The following is a 16865-nucleotide window of genomic DNA, read 5'->3' as shown; positions in this document are numbered from 1 at the left end:
GCTGCCCTTCAGGGCTCTCCCCGCCCCCGCCCCCCTCCTGTCTGTGTGTGTCTGTGCAGTCGAGCCGAGCAGTGTGAAGATTCTGGAAGAGAAAGATCGGTCCATGGCCCGTGGCACCGTCGTCCCGCCACATGGATGAAACCACTGTTAGGACCGTGCTTGTCTCCAAGGAGGTTGGATGTCGTCTTCCGGGCACAATTTATATCCCGGGTCTTTTCTTATTCTGTGAGTGTCTCCTCCCTTAGCTCCATTCCGACTTCCGGTGACAGAGTGGAGCTGCCACCATGGGTTTCATTGCTGTCGCCTTCCACCTGCTGACCCACTGTGACTCCAGGGCCCGAGTCCCTGAGCGCTGTGGGGGATTCTCAGTCCATCCTGCCACGAGCAATAGGAAGGTCTCGCGTAGGCCCCAATGGAGCAACCTTCCTGTAGGCTCTTTTCAAAGACAATGCTGAAGGTTTTCTTAGGTGAGAGTCTTAGACGAGAAAGGATGGGCTTACGCATTGACGGTCTTGAAGTGCATGGCCTCGTTCCCACCCCCCCTCCCTAGAGATGTGGTGTCACTAAACTTCACAGGGAACATGTATGTGCGTGTCCAGTCCACCTGTGAGCGTGTCCACCTGCAAGTGGCCATGTGTGTGCGCATCCTCTCTGCGAGTGGGCAGTGGGCGTGTGTCCGAATCCCTCTCTGAGGGCCCGCTGCGGGAGTGCCCCCCGTGAGTGGCCCCCTGTGCCTGCTGTGTGCGTGTCCCCTGCCCCAGGGCCCCGAGAGGACCGAGTACCAAGCTGGAAACCAACCCCACAGAGATCGGCCTACTTGCGGGGTGAGCGATGAGCGCATTGTTTTAATTTAGGAGGCAGAAAGTGCTGGTCTTAGTGGTTTTCTGCATGTTCCAAGAAGTGTGTGCAAAACAAGGGTAGATTTTCAAAGAAAAAGATCAGCTTATACAATTGTGTTGGGGCGGGGTGGCACTCCAGGAGTGGGAAAGGGTGATGGGGGGAGAGGTCCGTCCAGTGCTCCCTGATACCTGCCCTGAGCACTTGGCTGCTAGCCCTGAAGGTGGAAGCCCCCCGGCGACTGTGTGTGTGGGAAGCCTGTTGGTCCCAAAGATTGCTGTGAGGTGCCATCAAGACACTGCTGAGTCCCAGCTACATTGTCCCAGCCGCCTGAACAGGCCCTGGGCCCTGTGCCAGCCCCACATGTTCTCCTGTTGGGAGCCCACTGTTGCGGCCAATGGGCCGATCCACATCCTTTCCAACACCCTCCCGATGGCTGACCACCCCTCCACTTTGCCACTCACGGTGTCCCTCCTCCAGAGACTGGTCTCTCCTGACAACATGTCCAAAGTACGTGAGCTGGAGTCTCAGCCTTGCCTCCAGGGAGCACTCCACCTGGCTGTGCTTCTTCCAAGACATATTCCTTGGCGCCGTCATTCAAAGGCTCGACCGAGTCTTCTGTCTTCCTGATGGGTGTCCAACTTTCACATGCACACAGGGTGACTGCAGATACCATGGCTTGGATCTGGTGTACCTTAATCTTCAAAGTGACACCTGCATGTTTGAACATTTTAGTGAGGTCTTTGCAGCAGATGGACCGCATGCGATGCAGTGTGTAAAGAATACAGCCCTGGAGACACCATCTGGGTATTTACATTCTATTCACTCACCTGGGGCCACTACGAGTGGGTTTGAACCACATTCGGGGCGGGGGGTTTGGGTGGGTGGGGGGGCGCTGTGGTTGTTCAATGGGAAATCCAGGTGTGATCCTTGGCTGTTGCCCCTCCTTGGAGGACACCACCCTTGCTTGTTACCATGATGCTGAGTGTGTTTCCATTGGGGGAGCTTCCAGATTAAGAGTAAGGAGAAAGATCTTGGCGATCCACTTCCCCCAATCAGCCAGTGAAAGCCCCATGAATCACAATGGTTGTAGCCTGTTGTGGGGTGCACGTGAGCGTGGGGTATCCCTGAGTCGGTGTGTGTGTGTGTGTGTGTGTGTGTGTGTGTGTGTGTGCTGGAACACAGCTGTAGGCAGAAACTGCTCCCCAGCTTGGGTTGGTGGGGGGAGGCCTCCCCCCCCACCCCGTGCGAAGAGGGGGGGGGATCTGTGGCACAAAAGACGGAGGACAGTTTATCCTGGCATTTCATCCCGGAATTAAATCATGACGAGTATGTCTCCTCCCAAGATGGGCGATTCTAGACTTTCTTACTCAACCTCCCAGAGTGGTCTCGTGCTTGGTCTGGTAAACACATGCATTGAATAATGGGAGGTCTCGTGTTTAAGGCTTTAAAAAGAACCATTGCAGTCCTCTCCCCGCCACCCCCTTGCCGAAGGCTCAAAATAGCACTGTCCTTAGTAAACAGGCTGCTTCCAACAGGACACTCCCCATTGGCATTGTCCCCCCCAGCCCCAGGAGGGCTTTGGGGTTTAGAAGGCTGAGGCCCTCCCTCGAATGGACTTCAGCCTCATCTTACTTAACCCTTTCTTGTAGGGACTCACACAGCAGCAACGCTACCCAGGCCAGCTGGGGGAGCAGTGAGCGGGCAACGCTGCCGGGCATCGGCGGAGGGAGTTGTAGGAAGGGATGAAGCTTCACAGGAGGAGCTTTTTAAAACCAGGCCTCTGCTCTTGTGGGGGTCCATCTCCCGTACTTGTGGGGAGGCGGTGGTCCCAGGGTTTCACTGTGTTTTCATTGCCTGTTGCCCTCTACCTTTTACAAACCCTCCTCTGTGTGGACCTTCCTGTCCCGAAGGGGCTTCCTGGTGGCCTCAAGTGATACGCAAGGTACTCAGTCCCCGACCAGGGAAAGTGACCCTCCTGAGGCCAGCCCCACGCCGACCTGAGCCCATTCTTCAGGACAGCAGCCAGGCATTTGGATTTTGTCCCTCACAGGCCCCAGGCTTGGTACCTGGTTCTTTCAAGCCCTGTGGTGTAATTAGCTTGTGAGCAGATTCTTGGTAGGCAGCCCATCTACAGATTCTCGAGGCATAAGCAAGGGGTCCCTGCTTTCAAGGTGAGTGGGGATGGGGTTGGAGAAGCCTTATTCCCTGATACTGTGAACGATGCATGTCCTCAGTCCAGCCAGACACGGCTCCGACGAAAGTGGTGATCCACTTCTGAACGATCAGAGCTGAGAGCCTCACGGAAGGAGCACAGTTCTAGCTCTGAACACACGGGTGGTCGTGGGCCAGAAAGGCCTTGTGGTTCTGCGTTCATTTCCCGGACGTGCGCCTGTGTCATCTTCTGCCTCAGGAGAGACTGAAGGCATGCAGGTTCGGTTCAACCTTAGAACCAAGCCACCTGGGTTTCGCCTTTTCTCTCAGCCCGCTCACCTCCTTGCTCTTGTGACTTGAGAGCTTCGCAGGCGTTACATCACGGTCCTTTGTAGTTGGACACGCGGACTCCTTGAAAAGGCACACTTCTACCCGCCACTTTGGATACTTTCTACTTCAGACCTTCCCAGCCTGCCATGCGCCCCAGGAAGCCTCGCATATCTTTCCTGCCAAGCTGAAAACAGACACAAACATCTGGTATCTGGCCTGTGACGGCCACCAAGTTTCCATTTCCTCTCCGCAGAGAGAGATGGTGCAATCCCACTCCCGTTTCCGTTGGGGAGCAGCGGGAGACGGCTTCAGAAAACATCTGAGCCTCATTTGGGCACTTCTTTTCCAAGCCAGTATGGGGGTGGAGGTGGAGGCGCCCTGTGAACGGAGGCTGGTGGTGGGCAGGGCCGGGGCTGGCTTGGCAGCTTAATGTCGTTCAGCTATTGGTGCTGCTTGGTCTAGAAGGGTCTTCCTGCCCTGCCCCTCATCTTCTATGTGTGCCCGGTGGGCAGGCTGCCTCTTCCTCTGAGATTTTTCCAGGACTGCATTCTCAAAGGGCACTAGAGAGGTGGCTTGTCCTTAGGTGCTGACTCACAGCGGCCCAATTACGGGAGAACAAAACACTGCCCGGATGTGTGCCGACCTCACAGTTGTGCCTGACTCTGGGCCCGTAGACCTAGCCCCTGCATCTACCCATCTTGTCGAAGGTCTTCCCCCTGTCTGCTCCCCTGCGACTTTACCAAGCATGATGTCCTTCTGCAGCGACTGGTCTCTCCTGACACCATGTCCTGGATTCAAACTTTGTACTTGCCTAGTTCCAATTATTAATTGACGGTTGCAGCTGTTTCTTCTCATTTTGAGTCCTGCCCCATCCGCACATGAAGCTCCCGAAGGCTTGACTCCATCTGCGGCCGTACGGTTGACGCTACCTTTGAGAAGGTTGCTCTTCTGCGATCATACTCTGAGTGCCTTCCGGCCGGCGGGCTCTTCCTCCGGCACCGTCTCCACCTTGTTCTGCTTCTCATCATGAGCTTTTCAGTATTTGGCAGTGTTTCCATTGTGTCCATAAGGTTTTCAGCCATAAGGTTCATAGCCTCTTCCTTGGGGTCTGTGCTTAGTCTGGGAGCTGTGCTGAAACCTGCTTATGTTGGGTGACCCTGCTGGCATTTGAAATACCAGTGATGTAGCTTCGAGCATCACAGCAACACATAAGCCACCACAGTACGACAAACTGACAGACAAGCGGTAGAGGTGGCCTAAAACGACACATATCTGTTGTCTCACAACTGTGGAACCCCCAGGTCCAAAGTTTAGACCATGCCCCCTGGGAGGACGGGAGAGGCAGGTCCTTCCTGGTCTTCTCCAGCTTCTGGTGAGAGTCGGCTTGCAGAAGCATCGTTCCAATCCCCACCTCGGTCTCCTCTTGGCTTTGGTGTTCGTGTGTCTGCGTCTCAATCCTCCTGCTCTTGTAAGGACACCCCTCATCAGGTGAAAGGCCACCCTACTGTGGTGTGACCTCATCTTAACTCAATTCCCTTGGCGAAACTCTGACTTCCAACCAAGGCCACAGTCACAGGTTCTGGGGGTTAGGGCTTCAGCATAGCTCTTGGGGAGACTCCGTTCAAGCCATAAGACCTTCTTGCACATGACACTGTCGTGGTCTAAGGTGGCCGCCAGAGGCTCTGAGAAGCAGAGGCTAAGGCAGGACTCCCAGAGGCAGGACCAGGACAAGATCTTTAGGCTCCCTGGAAAGGTGTCCCTGAGTTGAACATGTAGAAATGGTTGAATCGGTGCATACTGCGCGTTTTAGTCCAGGCTACACCCCAACAAGCGAATATCAGAATAAAGTGAGTCCCAGTGCCCTGAAAAGTTAGGGTCACGTAGCACTGTGGTCTATGAAGAGCCCAGGTGGGGTAGTGGTTACCTGTGGGGCTGCAATCCACAAGGCTAGCAGTTCGAAACCACCAGCCACTCTGGGAGAAAGACGGGCACTTCTACCCTGTGCAGGGGGTTGCTGTGCATGAGCGTGGACTTAATGGCAGGCAGTGGGTCATCTGTGAAGTCGCAACAACTCGCTGCCGTGGATCGATATTGCCTCGAGCGGCCCTCTAGCCCAGGGTAGAACTGCCCGAATGAGTTTCTGAGACTAACTGTTGACAGAGTAGAAAGCCCAGTCTTTCTTGAAGTGCAGACCTTGACAATAGTGGCCCCACACACACGTTTAACTCCCTCGCCACCGGATGCAGGCAACGGCCTCACGAACACGTTCAAACTAGAGTGAGAAGGGGCCAACATGTGGCGCAGAGACACCGAGAGAGCGCAGGCTGTTGGGAAAATGGTGCCCATATCCTTTGATGTCTACTGCTCTTGGACAATTGTTAAATGGTTGTGCAGGACAGGATGGGCTCCTCCTCTGTCTCCAAAGGCTGCTGAGCCTTGAGCTCGCACGGGAGGGCTGCAGTGACCCCGTGTGCAGTGATCGGAGGCCCTTGGAGCAGGAATGGCCTCTGACAGCTTTGGCGAACGTCCCATCCCATCAGCCGCCTGCCTCAGGGGTGTCGTGAGAACTGAGAATGGAACACTTTGGCCCGACTTAAAATTGGTACTTGTCTCAAGGGCCCGAAGTATTTATTGCTAATGGACAAGTGGCCCACAGCTTCTTGGTCTTCGTTTCCCTGGACAAAACAGTAAGTGGACTCTCTTCTTCAGTTGACACCCTTTTCCTGAACAGGTTACGTGGCTCATGAGTTTATCCTGGACACTAGGCCCTTCAAGAAGTCTGCAAATGTTGAGGCTGTGGATGTGGCCAAGAGGCTCCAGGATTATGGTGAGTGGCCTCTGAGTGGGTCCCCGAGGCTTCCTGTATGTAGCTGCCCAGGCCTGACCCTCTGATGACTGACATCAACATCCCCAAAGTACGAGCCCAACAGATGGACGCCCTGGGAGCTTACCTCATGTGTTTCCCTGTGAGGATCTTTGCTTTGAAGGCGCCCTGGTGGCACAATGGTTGAGCGCTGGGCTGCCAACCTGAAATCTGTTGAATGCAGGCTGTGCGGGCATGGGCGTTCACTGAGCAGGCCTTTCAGCTTCTCGGTGCGACGGAGCGTTTGAATGATAAACTAGCGGGCACCAGGCTGTAAGGCACACGGCTCAACTGCCCAGCAGAATCGGTACCCACTGGGCAGCTGTTCTTCAGCTTCTCACGTGGCACGGCATATTCGTGTGACATGGGAGGGAGTCGCTTCTTTTGTCCAGGAGAATTAAAAAAAAAAAAAATTGATTAAGTGTTATCTATCCATTCACATACAATTGTCCAGGAGAATTTTTGACCTACTGGTCTTTAAAAAAAACCATGAAAAAAACCCAGCAATTGTTTTTAACTTTTTAAAATTAATCATTTTATCGGGGAGCTCTTACAAATCTTAGAACAATTCATCATCCCATAGTATTAAGCGCGCTTGTACACATGTTGCCATCAACATTTCCAAAACAATTTCTGCTCGAGCCCTTGGAAAAATCTGACTTTCACTATGTGATTTGGATTTTGTTTTGTGACGTGGCTCCCGAGCCCTCCCGTGGCACCCGCCCTCTGTCCCTTTACTCCCCGCCTCGCCCATTTCCTTTGGCCTTTCCTGCCCATCCCCACCTTCTGCGCACCCGAGGCCCTTCCGCCCCGGTGGTTCCTTGCTCCCAGGAATGTGCACTTCTGTAATGTGCTACTATCATTTGAGGACAGTGGCACCACCGGGGTGAGGTCAGTGCCAGGCCTGCAGGGTGGCTTCGGGCCATTGTCTGGGGTGTCCATGCTCTCAGATGGACCTCCATGCCTGTTTCCATTCCTCTTCCCTGAGAAAACGCTGACACACAGCCACGCCCGGCCTGTGCTCACTGTGAAGGTGCAGGCTTTCCTTAGAGTGGCTGAGTCTGTTTTCCCCTCTAGCTCTGACTTAAGTCAGGCTCCTTCATGCTTTGCTACCTACCTCCTTATTTAACTGTTGAGAGGCTACAAGGTATTTATTTCTCTTAATTATAAGTAAAACATGGCCATTACAGAGAGATTCTAAAATGTCACGAAAATGGGAGAGCAGGCTCACTGGTCGGATAGAGTCATGGTGGGGTCCCTGGAACCATGGTCTCTGGCTCTGGAACTGCCCTCACCCCACTGGTAAACTCCCCAATCACTTAGAAGCAAAATAGCAGCCTTTGCCCAAGGGCACTGTAAACTTAAACATGACAAGTTTGCTTGTTTTTACAGCTTCATCCAAATTAAATGAACCAGTCCTGGTTCCTGGGGATCGATTGCCTGTGGACGTTTTTTAGCACATGATCTTTTGGGCATCTTCCTGCATGCATGCACGCACGCGTGCGCGCGCACACACACACACACACACACTTCTTAAAAAAGACGGTTGGGGATAGGGGATACTGTCCTTCTTAGCTTGATTTCCCCCCTTAATATTTCAAATGTTTATCCAGTTTCCCAAATCCATGCTTTCGAACGGCAGCATAGTGCGGGTGGCCTGCAGTCTGCTTCACCCATCTCCTCTTTTTGGACACAAATGGCTGACTGGGGCTTCTCTTAAAAAGCAGTTCCAGAGTGAAGCCGCAGACATGTCCGTTTAGCTGATGGTTTCCGCAGATGGAACTATGGGAAGGGGAAGGGGTTTTCACCATGGGTCAGTATCAGCAGCGTGGATTTCCTGGTCCCCATTTGCAGGATTCCACGCCCCTACCATGTCCTGGCCGGTGGCAGGGACCCTCATGGTCGAGCCCACCGAGTCGGAAGACAAAGCAGAACTGGACCGCTTCTGTGACGCCATGATCAGCATTCGGCAAGAGATCGCAGACATTGAGGAGGGCCGCATCGACTCCAGGGTCAACCCGCTGAAGGTGAGTAGGATTGGCGCTTCATCCAGAATGTCCCCTGCAGGGTAGCAGGCGGTGTGGACCTCATGCCCATGCCCTGGACATCCCACCCAGAGCCAGGGCACCCTTTTGAGACACTAGTTTTGACCCACAAGTTTGGATCTTCCTGAACAACGTGACCAGCTGGGCGCTCAAGGGCAGGGCAGCTCTTTTTCCGCTGTTTTGTTTTTGGTTTATGGACTTCTCTTTGGGCTTCACACGTGCCCAGAGGGCAGCAGGGCTGAGGAGCTTAACTATACTTGGCTAAGTTTTATTGCTCTGTGTCTGTTTGATGGAATGTCATGAAATGCCTACACGTGTTTTTGTGGTCATCCCACACTCCCCCAGAGGAGGAAGGCTGTTGAGGATGGCCACAGTGGCTGCACCAACGGGCTCAAACCCAACGCTGTGAAGAATGGCACAGGACCGGGGAGTGATGGCCCCGTTGTCCACACGGTCACTGTGAGTTGGAACCAACAGCAGCAGCAGTGACAACATGTATTGACCTCAAGAATCCTGAATAAAGAAAAGTTCTTGTCTCGGCAGAACGCTGGGTTGACACTTGGCTGGGATGGTTGAAGATGCTGCTGACCCATCTTGGAGAAATGCATGTGAAGTATTATCCTGCCTCTTCCAAATTGTTCATTTTGTATCTGAGCAGAGCCCTAAGTGTCTCCTTAGGTCCATACAGCAAGCTGAGGGACCGTGGACTGAGGATGCAGGAAGGCTGTGGCGATGTGGTGGCCGCAGGGACAAGTCTGAGGTGCTCAGGGAAGCACAGATAGCAAGCCCTCGCACACCTCGCTGAAGGGTAGAGGCTGGAGGCCAAGGGCAGTGGCCAGAAGGCACCCTGGCCGCATGGGTGTTTCACATGGCCTCCGAAGAAGGCGAGTGGACGGTCTTTGCCGTCTCACGTCTGTTTCTTTTGGGCCGTTACTGATTGTTTCAGAACATAGGGTAGTTTTGAAAGTGGCCACGCCACTCTCAAAGAAATGAAGGTTGTATTGCAAAAGCAGGCGGAGAACAATACTCACAGGGGGTACAGTTCTGCTGAGTCATGCTGTCTGCTGTGGTTACGGCTCTCTGACTCATTGCGGTTCCGTTGACAGCAGAACTGCCCCCCACCCCAGGGCCTTCCTAGCAGTTAGCTTTACAGGACTGGACCTCTAGGTCATTTCTCACACGTGGCCCCCAGTGGGTGGGTTTGAACTACCAGCCTTCCGGTTAGCTGCACCCAGGCGCTCTGCACGCATGTAGAACGGATGTCTCTGGTGCTGCCATTGGCACAGACTATGGAAACCGCCACGGAGCGTCAGAACAAAGAGGTCTGTCTTGGAGGACGTACAGACAGAATGCTCCTTAGAAGTCAGGACGCCAAGACTTCTCAGACACTTCGGAGATATTAACAGGCAAGACCAGGGCCTGGAGGAGGACACCATGTTTGGAGCAGCAGCGGGCCAGTGAGAAAGAGGAGAACCTTCAATAATGTGCCTTCAAATGATCACAAGAGAGTGGCTTCAATAGCCACTCTCATCAAGGTGACACCGGGCCAGGCGGCTTTTCATTCTGTTGTTCATAGGCACGCTATGATTTTAGAAAAGATTTGATGGCACCTGGCAACGACACCAATGATGGCTTATGCATTGGGCAGCTAACTGCAAGGTCAGCCATTTAAAACCAGCAGCCACTCCTTGGGAGAAGGACAAGGCTGTCTGTGTCTGTCCAGGTTCGGGGCGAGTTGGACTCCTTGGCCCAGAGCGAGCACCGAGGAGGAAGGAGCGCAATGAGCTCCCAAGTGGGCACAGCAGCGCCTTCAACTGTATCTGTAACATCTTACTGTCTTGACAGCATAGAGATCCTCTCGACTCCCTGTGGATTCAGTGACCCCCAGGAGGAGACTGCACTTATTGTCATGGTCATTACCATAGCCTTGTCATATCTGAAGTGCCACCCCAAGAAAACCTGCTGCCCCAATCAGTACTCCCCCTCACAGCTGACCTGAATATCCCTCTCCTCCTCCGTCGTTGAAGAGGGGCATGTAAGGAGAAGAGGATGCTCCACACTGACCCTCTGTCACTCTCCCTCTGTCTCAGATGTCCCCACACTCCCTGACCTGCGTCACAGCCTCCCATTGGGACCGACCGTATTCCCGAGAGGTGGCAGCATTCCCACTTGTAAGTCCTCCCCTGAGGGTGGGAGGGACCGCCACGACCCTAACTGCTTCCCATGCGTGGGGTCTCACCAGAGCAGTACACGCGTGGACACGAGTCGTGGGCCAATGGCCAGGGGTGTGGGTCAAGGACTTGCTTCCGGAGGCTCTTGGGGCAATCAGTGTATCGTCCCAGGCCGGCCAGAGGGGAGCCCACAGAGGGAGACGGAGGAGGTGGGCCACAGTTAACCATCATCCCCCACAGAGAGCCCCTCTGTCCTTCCTTCCCTGCTGACTGGGCTGTGGAGGAGACGGCACCCTGCAGCCTGTTGGACTGGGGCTGGCAGACAAACGTGGGGCTGTGTTGACCGCAGTGCAGGGAGGGGTTTTTCTATGCCTAGACTCCTCGTTGGGGTTGTAGGCTCTGGGCACCTGGTTGCAACCCCTCTCCCTGCCATAGGAGACCTCTTAATCCCCCCTGCACTTCCTTCCACCCCATGTCCCTTGCAGCCCTTTGTGAAGCCGGAGAACAAGTTCTGGCCGACCATCGCCCGCATTGACGACATCTACGGAGACCAGCACCTGGTGTGTACCTGCCCGCCCATGGAGGTGTACGAGTCCCCGTTTTCTGAACAGAAGAGGGCCTCTTCCTAGTCCTCTTGCTGACGCCTGACTGGGTGCCACTCTGGAGCATTCAATACGCAAGGGGCGTTCCATCTCCCACCCCAGGATGAAGTGGGGGTGGCGGTGGGGGGGTTGACAGACTGCGTTTATATTGTCATCTCTGTCAGGGTAGGTGTGAATACGCGGAAGCTGACCGCTGGGAGACTGACTCGCTTTCACACGTAGCCCATGATGTTCAGGTTGTCTTGACAGAGAGCCACTTGTTAGGTGTTGGGTTTTGGGGTTGTTTTTTTTGGGGGTGGGGGGTGGGGGTATAGAACACATTGGGTGTGCTACATTTTAACTTTCCACGTCAGGAATTGGCTCATGTTATAGTGGCTCTGCTGGAGCCACAGTAGACAGTTTTGTTTTTGTTTTTTGTTCCAAATAAAAAGTCCTTGTGGGCTGAGCCATCTGTGGGAACTCCCAGGGCAAATGTTTACATTTTCTATACACGGAGGACAGGTTTCTCCTCCAACTAACCTGCTTCACCTGAACCAGCGTCTCCAAGGGGTTTCCTCGTTATCTGTGTTTTTATCTCCATTTATTAGGAGCCTAATAAAAACCTCTCTGTTTGAAGAATGCCTTCCTCTCGGTCGGTTTCCCATCTTACCAGGAATAGCCTTGTTACTGGGGTCCGTGGACTCAGAGGGTCTCGAAGGGTAATGAGAAAACTCAGACCCACAGCCATTGTTTTTGCCTCTTGGCTGGCTAACGCGGTGTTCGTGTGCCCAGGTCGGCAGGGAGTGCCCCTCCAGCGCCTTCCTTCCCATCACACTGAGCTGCAGCACCACTTGTGCGGGGGTGCAGGCCAGGGCAGTGTGTGCCTAAGGTTGCCATGGGTCAGAACTGACTTGGTGCCTAACAGCACCACATGTCACTGGAAACCCAACTACGGAAGCTTAAGCCAAGCGCAGGCCTGGCTTTGGTTCTCATTGAACAGGCAGTCCGGCGACAGTCTGCCGTCTGTCCCCCAGTCCCGCCTGCACGGTTACAAGAAGGCTGCCGTCGAGCCAGACATCATACACGATCCCGTAGGGATGAGAGGAGAACATGGCAAAAGGAGATTCGATCCACGATGGCTAACTTCTAAATGGTTTTCCCAGGGCCAGGATGGTTCCAGGTGCCACTCCAAGTAGCAGGAGGAGGCCTGGTAACCCAGTGGGTTCTATATTGGGTCACCAACTACAAGGTCAGTAGTTCAAGCCTACCACCAGCAGTTCTGAGGGAGAAATAGATTGACTAGTCCCATACATATTCAGACTCTTGGAAACCCACAGGGGGTACAGTTCTATGTTGTCCAGGGTCGCTGTGAGTCGGAACCGGCTCCTTGACGGTGACTTTTCTGAACTGCAGGGGAGCATTAGTCTTCCACAACAAACACGCCTGAGGGGGCTTGGGAAAGTTTGTGGGAAATGGAATGAGAAGATAAGGGGATTTTGCCAGTAAAGTCCTCAAGTCTTTTCAAGCAAATTGAAGGAATAAGAAATGACTCCCAAGCCCAACAAGGAGCACCGAGCACCAGCGCCCTTGGGGATGGAGATGGCCCAGTGGTCATATCACCGATTCCAATGTTTGTTTGGCACATGCCATTTTGGGGCAAGGGTGGCTATGGCGTCTGATGCAAGGGTGGCTGGGACACCTTTTCCTCAAAGGCAGTGCTGCCTCCGCCCGGCTTTTAGAGCGACCCCGTGCTCCTGCGCCTTTCCTGGATGATCCTTAGGGGGCATTTGTACAAACGAGGGGGCTTTGGGGTTCAGCCTGCGGCAAACCAAAGACCACAGCCATCGCTCCTTTGCAAATCAGCTTCTACAGTGCACCTGGGACTGCCTCCCAAGTGCACCAGAATCCGTGGAGGGTTCTGCTCAAGCCCCCTTCCCTTCCCTTTCCACAAGAGAGAAAACTGCCCGGGGCGGTCCAGGCCCCAGGTTTCAGGACAGATAGGGGAGAAACCTGTGTGGGCAGCCACAGACTTCAATCCTAATGAATGACACTTTCGGATCGTTCCACCGTGCCCTCTTTCGTTTCCCACGGATGCGCTTCTGAAGATGGCACGGAAAACCCAGGCCAAAGCCCCGGTGAGACTCGGAAGATCTCAAGCCCTGGGGAAACAAAACAAACAGGCATCAGAAACTCCTGGCCCCCAGTGTGGACTCTGGCACACCAGAAGTCAGGCGAGTCAGCCCCCTAAAATGCAGGACACCCCCCCAGGCCAGTCAGCCCCCACAATGCAGGACCCCCAACCCAGATCAGTCAGCCCCCACAATGCAGACTTCCCCCCTCCCCCCACCAGGTCAGTCAGCCCCCATAATGCAGACCCCCACCCTCCAGGTCAGTCAGCCCCTGCAAGGCAGGACTCCCCCCACCCCCCCAACCAGGTTCGTCAGCCCCCACAATGCAGACTCCCCCCATCCCCCTTGCCACCACCACTTGGAACTTGATCCACAAAGGGCCTCTTGTGGCTGCCAAGAGTAACCAAAGGAGAATCAAACATAAACAGATTCTTTCCGAGAAGTCTGCTGGGAAGGGTGGGGACAAAAAAGGTAAATGGCTTGCGTTCAAGACATTTTCTCGAATATGAGCTTATGCTGGAGACCTGGAAAACTCCCCGAGAGAGAACTCGATGCTTGTCCGTGGTGTTCCAGCAGACTAGGGAGGAAAATGCTTTCCACGGCAGTCCACGATTACAGAGGCTGCGCAGCTGCCTTGCGAAGCGCAAAGGCATGTGGGCATGGGATGTGCTGGCAGCCCGCTGTCTGCCCCTAGGCTGGCCACTCCCTGCGCTGCTGCCCTCTCCGTGGATCCTGTTGCACTTGAGAGGCAGGCAGGAGGGGGCAGCGCTGAACCAAGGTGCTGCCCGGTATGCAGGCACAGTGCTGTCCCGGCCCACGTTCTTACAGCCCAGCATCAAGGTGAGTGAACGGAACCCCCAGCCATTGAGTCCATGCCGACTCACTGCAACTCCGTGAGACAGGGTAGAACTGCCCTGTGGGCTTACTGTAGCAGAAAGCCTGGCCTGTCTCCAGGCGAGTGGCTGGTGGTTTCAAACTGCTGACCTTGCGGATAGCAGCTTCATCCGTGGAACAGCCGCTGTGAGTTTCTGAGACTAGCTCTTTATGTGGGTAGGAAGCCCCGGCTGGTGGTGTTGAACTGCTGACCTTGCAGCCCACCTGACAGCCAGTGTGCCACCAGAGTTCCTCTCTATGTAAGGGAATGTCTGCGTCCATCAACCAACCACACAGTGGGGTGGGGGGAGGGACACGGGCTGGAGTTGCGATCCTAGCTCTCCACTAGCTGCGCCTGAGGGGAGGCAGTCACTTCTCCGAATGGCTCCAAGGTCTAGAATGGAGGCAACATAGGCACTACAGGCTGTGAACAGGAACAGAAAGACGTGGGAAATGCAAAAAGAAGAAAATGATCCTTGACATAAAGCTAGGTTACACAGTAGACTTGATGCGGTTAAAGAGTAAGTAATGAACTGGAAAAAACCACCTAGAACACAGCTCAGAGCGAGAGGACATGGGAGAGTCCTTGCGCTGTGAATGGCAGACTAGAAAATTCTAGCAAGAAGGGGGTTAGAGAAAATGGGAGAGGAGTCTTTTTTTTTTTTTTAAGTGAGGATTCTGTAGAACAAAGGAGCTTCATTTTTAGGACATCATGCTCGGTAGAGGGACCGTGACCTCGAGGAGGATGGGCTGCCACAGCGGGCTCAAACACAGGCAGCTGTGAGGATGGCGCGGCACCAGGTGGTACTTCGCTGTTTTTAGGGCCCTTCTGGGTCGGAACCAACTCTACGGTACTGGACACGGTATCGCGGGGGAAAGCTGGATACGAGGACTAAGGAACTCTACGAGTTTTGTAAACTTCTTGTGAATCCACAAAATAAGGAAAGGGTAAAATTAATAAGTGAGCGGGACAAGGGAGATTCTACTGTTTAAAATGGAAGTATATAAAGACCCCGGGATGTGGCAAGAGAACACATGAGGGGCCTTTTTTGGGGTTGTTAAACAGCTGACTCAAACAGTTAACACTGGGTTGGTGGGAGAGCTACTTTGGGGGTGGAGATGTTTTAGCCCAAAATGCATGGAAGTTTTAGTATGCATTCTGAGCAGACCCACTGGGGTAACTAAATTCTAACTCTAAAATATTTGAGCTCTCTGGTCCACAAGCTTCCAGGCACTCAGGAGAAGGGGCAGACTGTAATGAAAGCGAGGGTCGGCTCAAAAAAACTTGTGGCACTTGTCCAGAGCCAGCCACCTGGAGAGGCACAGTCACTGAGCCTGGGGGCTCAGGACCACAGGCAGGGGGGACATCAAGGACAACTATGGCACCACATAGTCCACCCAGGCAATGGTCTATACTTGTGGGCATCTGGCAGCCATCAGGTTAAGACAGGGTCCACACAAAATGTCCACAGGATCCTGGACTGGCCACCAGGCTCGTGTCTTGCCCATTAGGATGTGTCAGAGAGCTTGCTTTCGTGTCAAAATTTTCACCAGGACAAAAGGCTCTCTAATACAAACATCTAGTAAATGTCTGGGCTGAGATCGGAGTATTTCAGGAGTAAAATTGAACCCTTGGCTATGTCATCTGGGGCCGATGACCTGGGCAAGCCAAAACATGGGGCCACCCTATTTATGTCTGCCATCTCCTACTGTCTAAGGAACTGTCCCTACCTCACTGCTCTTCATCTCCCAGTTCCCTCGGGTAAGGAATCTGCAGCTCAGTCTCAGAAGGTTCAAGCGAGAGAGAACCAACGCGGCCTCACGACCGTACTCGCTCTTGGAAACCACCTACAACAGTTCAGAGGGAGAGATGAAATAGTTAAGAGTCGTTGAGCTGGGACTGGCAGACTAAAATATTCTAGCAGGTCAAGAAGAGGATAGAGAAAATGGGAGAGGAGTCTTTTTTTAAAAAAAAATAAAGAATGAGAATTCTCTAGAACAAAATCGCCTTCAGACCCTTGCCACAGACCCGTCCACTGGGCAGCTGGCTTCTCTGGGTGACAAAGGGCACCCCAATGGAAACCGTCCTGTTTTTGTAACCTAATCTTGGAAGTCTGGTCCATTCCTTCTGCTGTAGTCTACTCACTACAAGTCAGTCTAGTGCCTACTTGGGGGTGGGGGGGATTACACAAACATGAGAAGATGGGGATCATTGGGGCCATCGACTAATTGTCAGCAGCTCATAGCCAATGGACTTCAATGTTAAAGAACATCTCAGATGTGCCCTACACATCAAGAAGGGCAACCATGGGAGTTTTAGATCTAAGATTGATTAGAACACCAATTCACAAAATCAATTGTTATCTACTGGTAGGTTGGGGATGGTGGTGTAAAAAAATGAATGAAATGGGATACATCTCAGACTCAAGACTGACTTCCGCACTGTGTTGAATGTCCACTACCAGTTGGCGTAGCCTCTGCTCTGTAATGGAACGCAGGGTGATGGACAGATCCCCAGTTGGCATTCGACTGGTCCCCCTGGAAGGGGAAAGAACTTGCAGCAGGCAATTAAGAACTGGCCGGATGTGACAGCATTTTTACTCACCACAGACTGACTGACTGGCCGCAATACTTACCCAAGTATAAGGAGCCTGAGTGTAACCTCAGTACCTGTGCTTTTTCATCTATTCAACACGTGATGTCCTGCAGGGCTACACACGCTCTAGAAGGGTTACAGTGAAACGACCCAACAATGCCACGTGTTGGGGAGGGTGTGGGGCAACCAGAACCCCCCCTTGGCTGGCGGGAATGTAAGATAGCATAAACTACTTCGGATGGCACGTCTTCACTTTTCTTGGAGTCAATAACTACAAAGGAAATCG

At 53.4% G+C, this 16865-nt stretch overlaps 1 protein-coding gene across 1 annotated transcript in view; it reads left to right on the top strand.

The window, feature by feature from the left end:
* GLDC (glycine decarboxylase) overlaps positions 1-11620 on the top strand; it is an 84577-nt gene extending 72957 nt beyond the window's left edge. Inside the window, exons 24-27 of the mRNA XM_030885334.2 lie at positions 6053-6148; positions 8039-8211; positions 10320-10400; positions 10886-11620. Coding sequence (XP_030741194.2) covers positions 6053-6148; positions 8039-8211; positions 10320-10400; positions 10886-11029 — 494 coding nt within the window. The 3' untranslated portion in view covers positions 11030-11620. The remainder of the gene's footprint in view (positions 1-6052; positions 6149-8038; positions 8212-10319; positions 10401-10885) is intronic.
* Positions 11621-16865: the final 5245 nt, after the last annotated feature.

Source organism: Echinops telfairi, unplaced genomic scaffold (genome assembly GCF_000313985.2).
Source record: "Echinops telfairi isolate 266 unplaced genomic scaffold, ASM31398v2 ScPeMD7_25;HRSCAF=90, whole genome shotgun sequence".
NCBI lineage: Eukaryota > Metazoa > Chordata > Mammalia > Afrosoricida > Tenrecidae > Echinops > Echinops telfairi.
The sequence above is the reverse complement of the archived record's forward strand: the minus strand, read 5'-3'. Positions and strand labels throughout refer to the sequence as shown.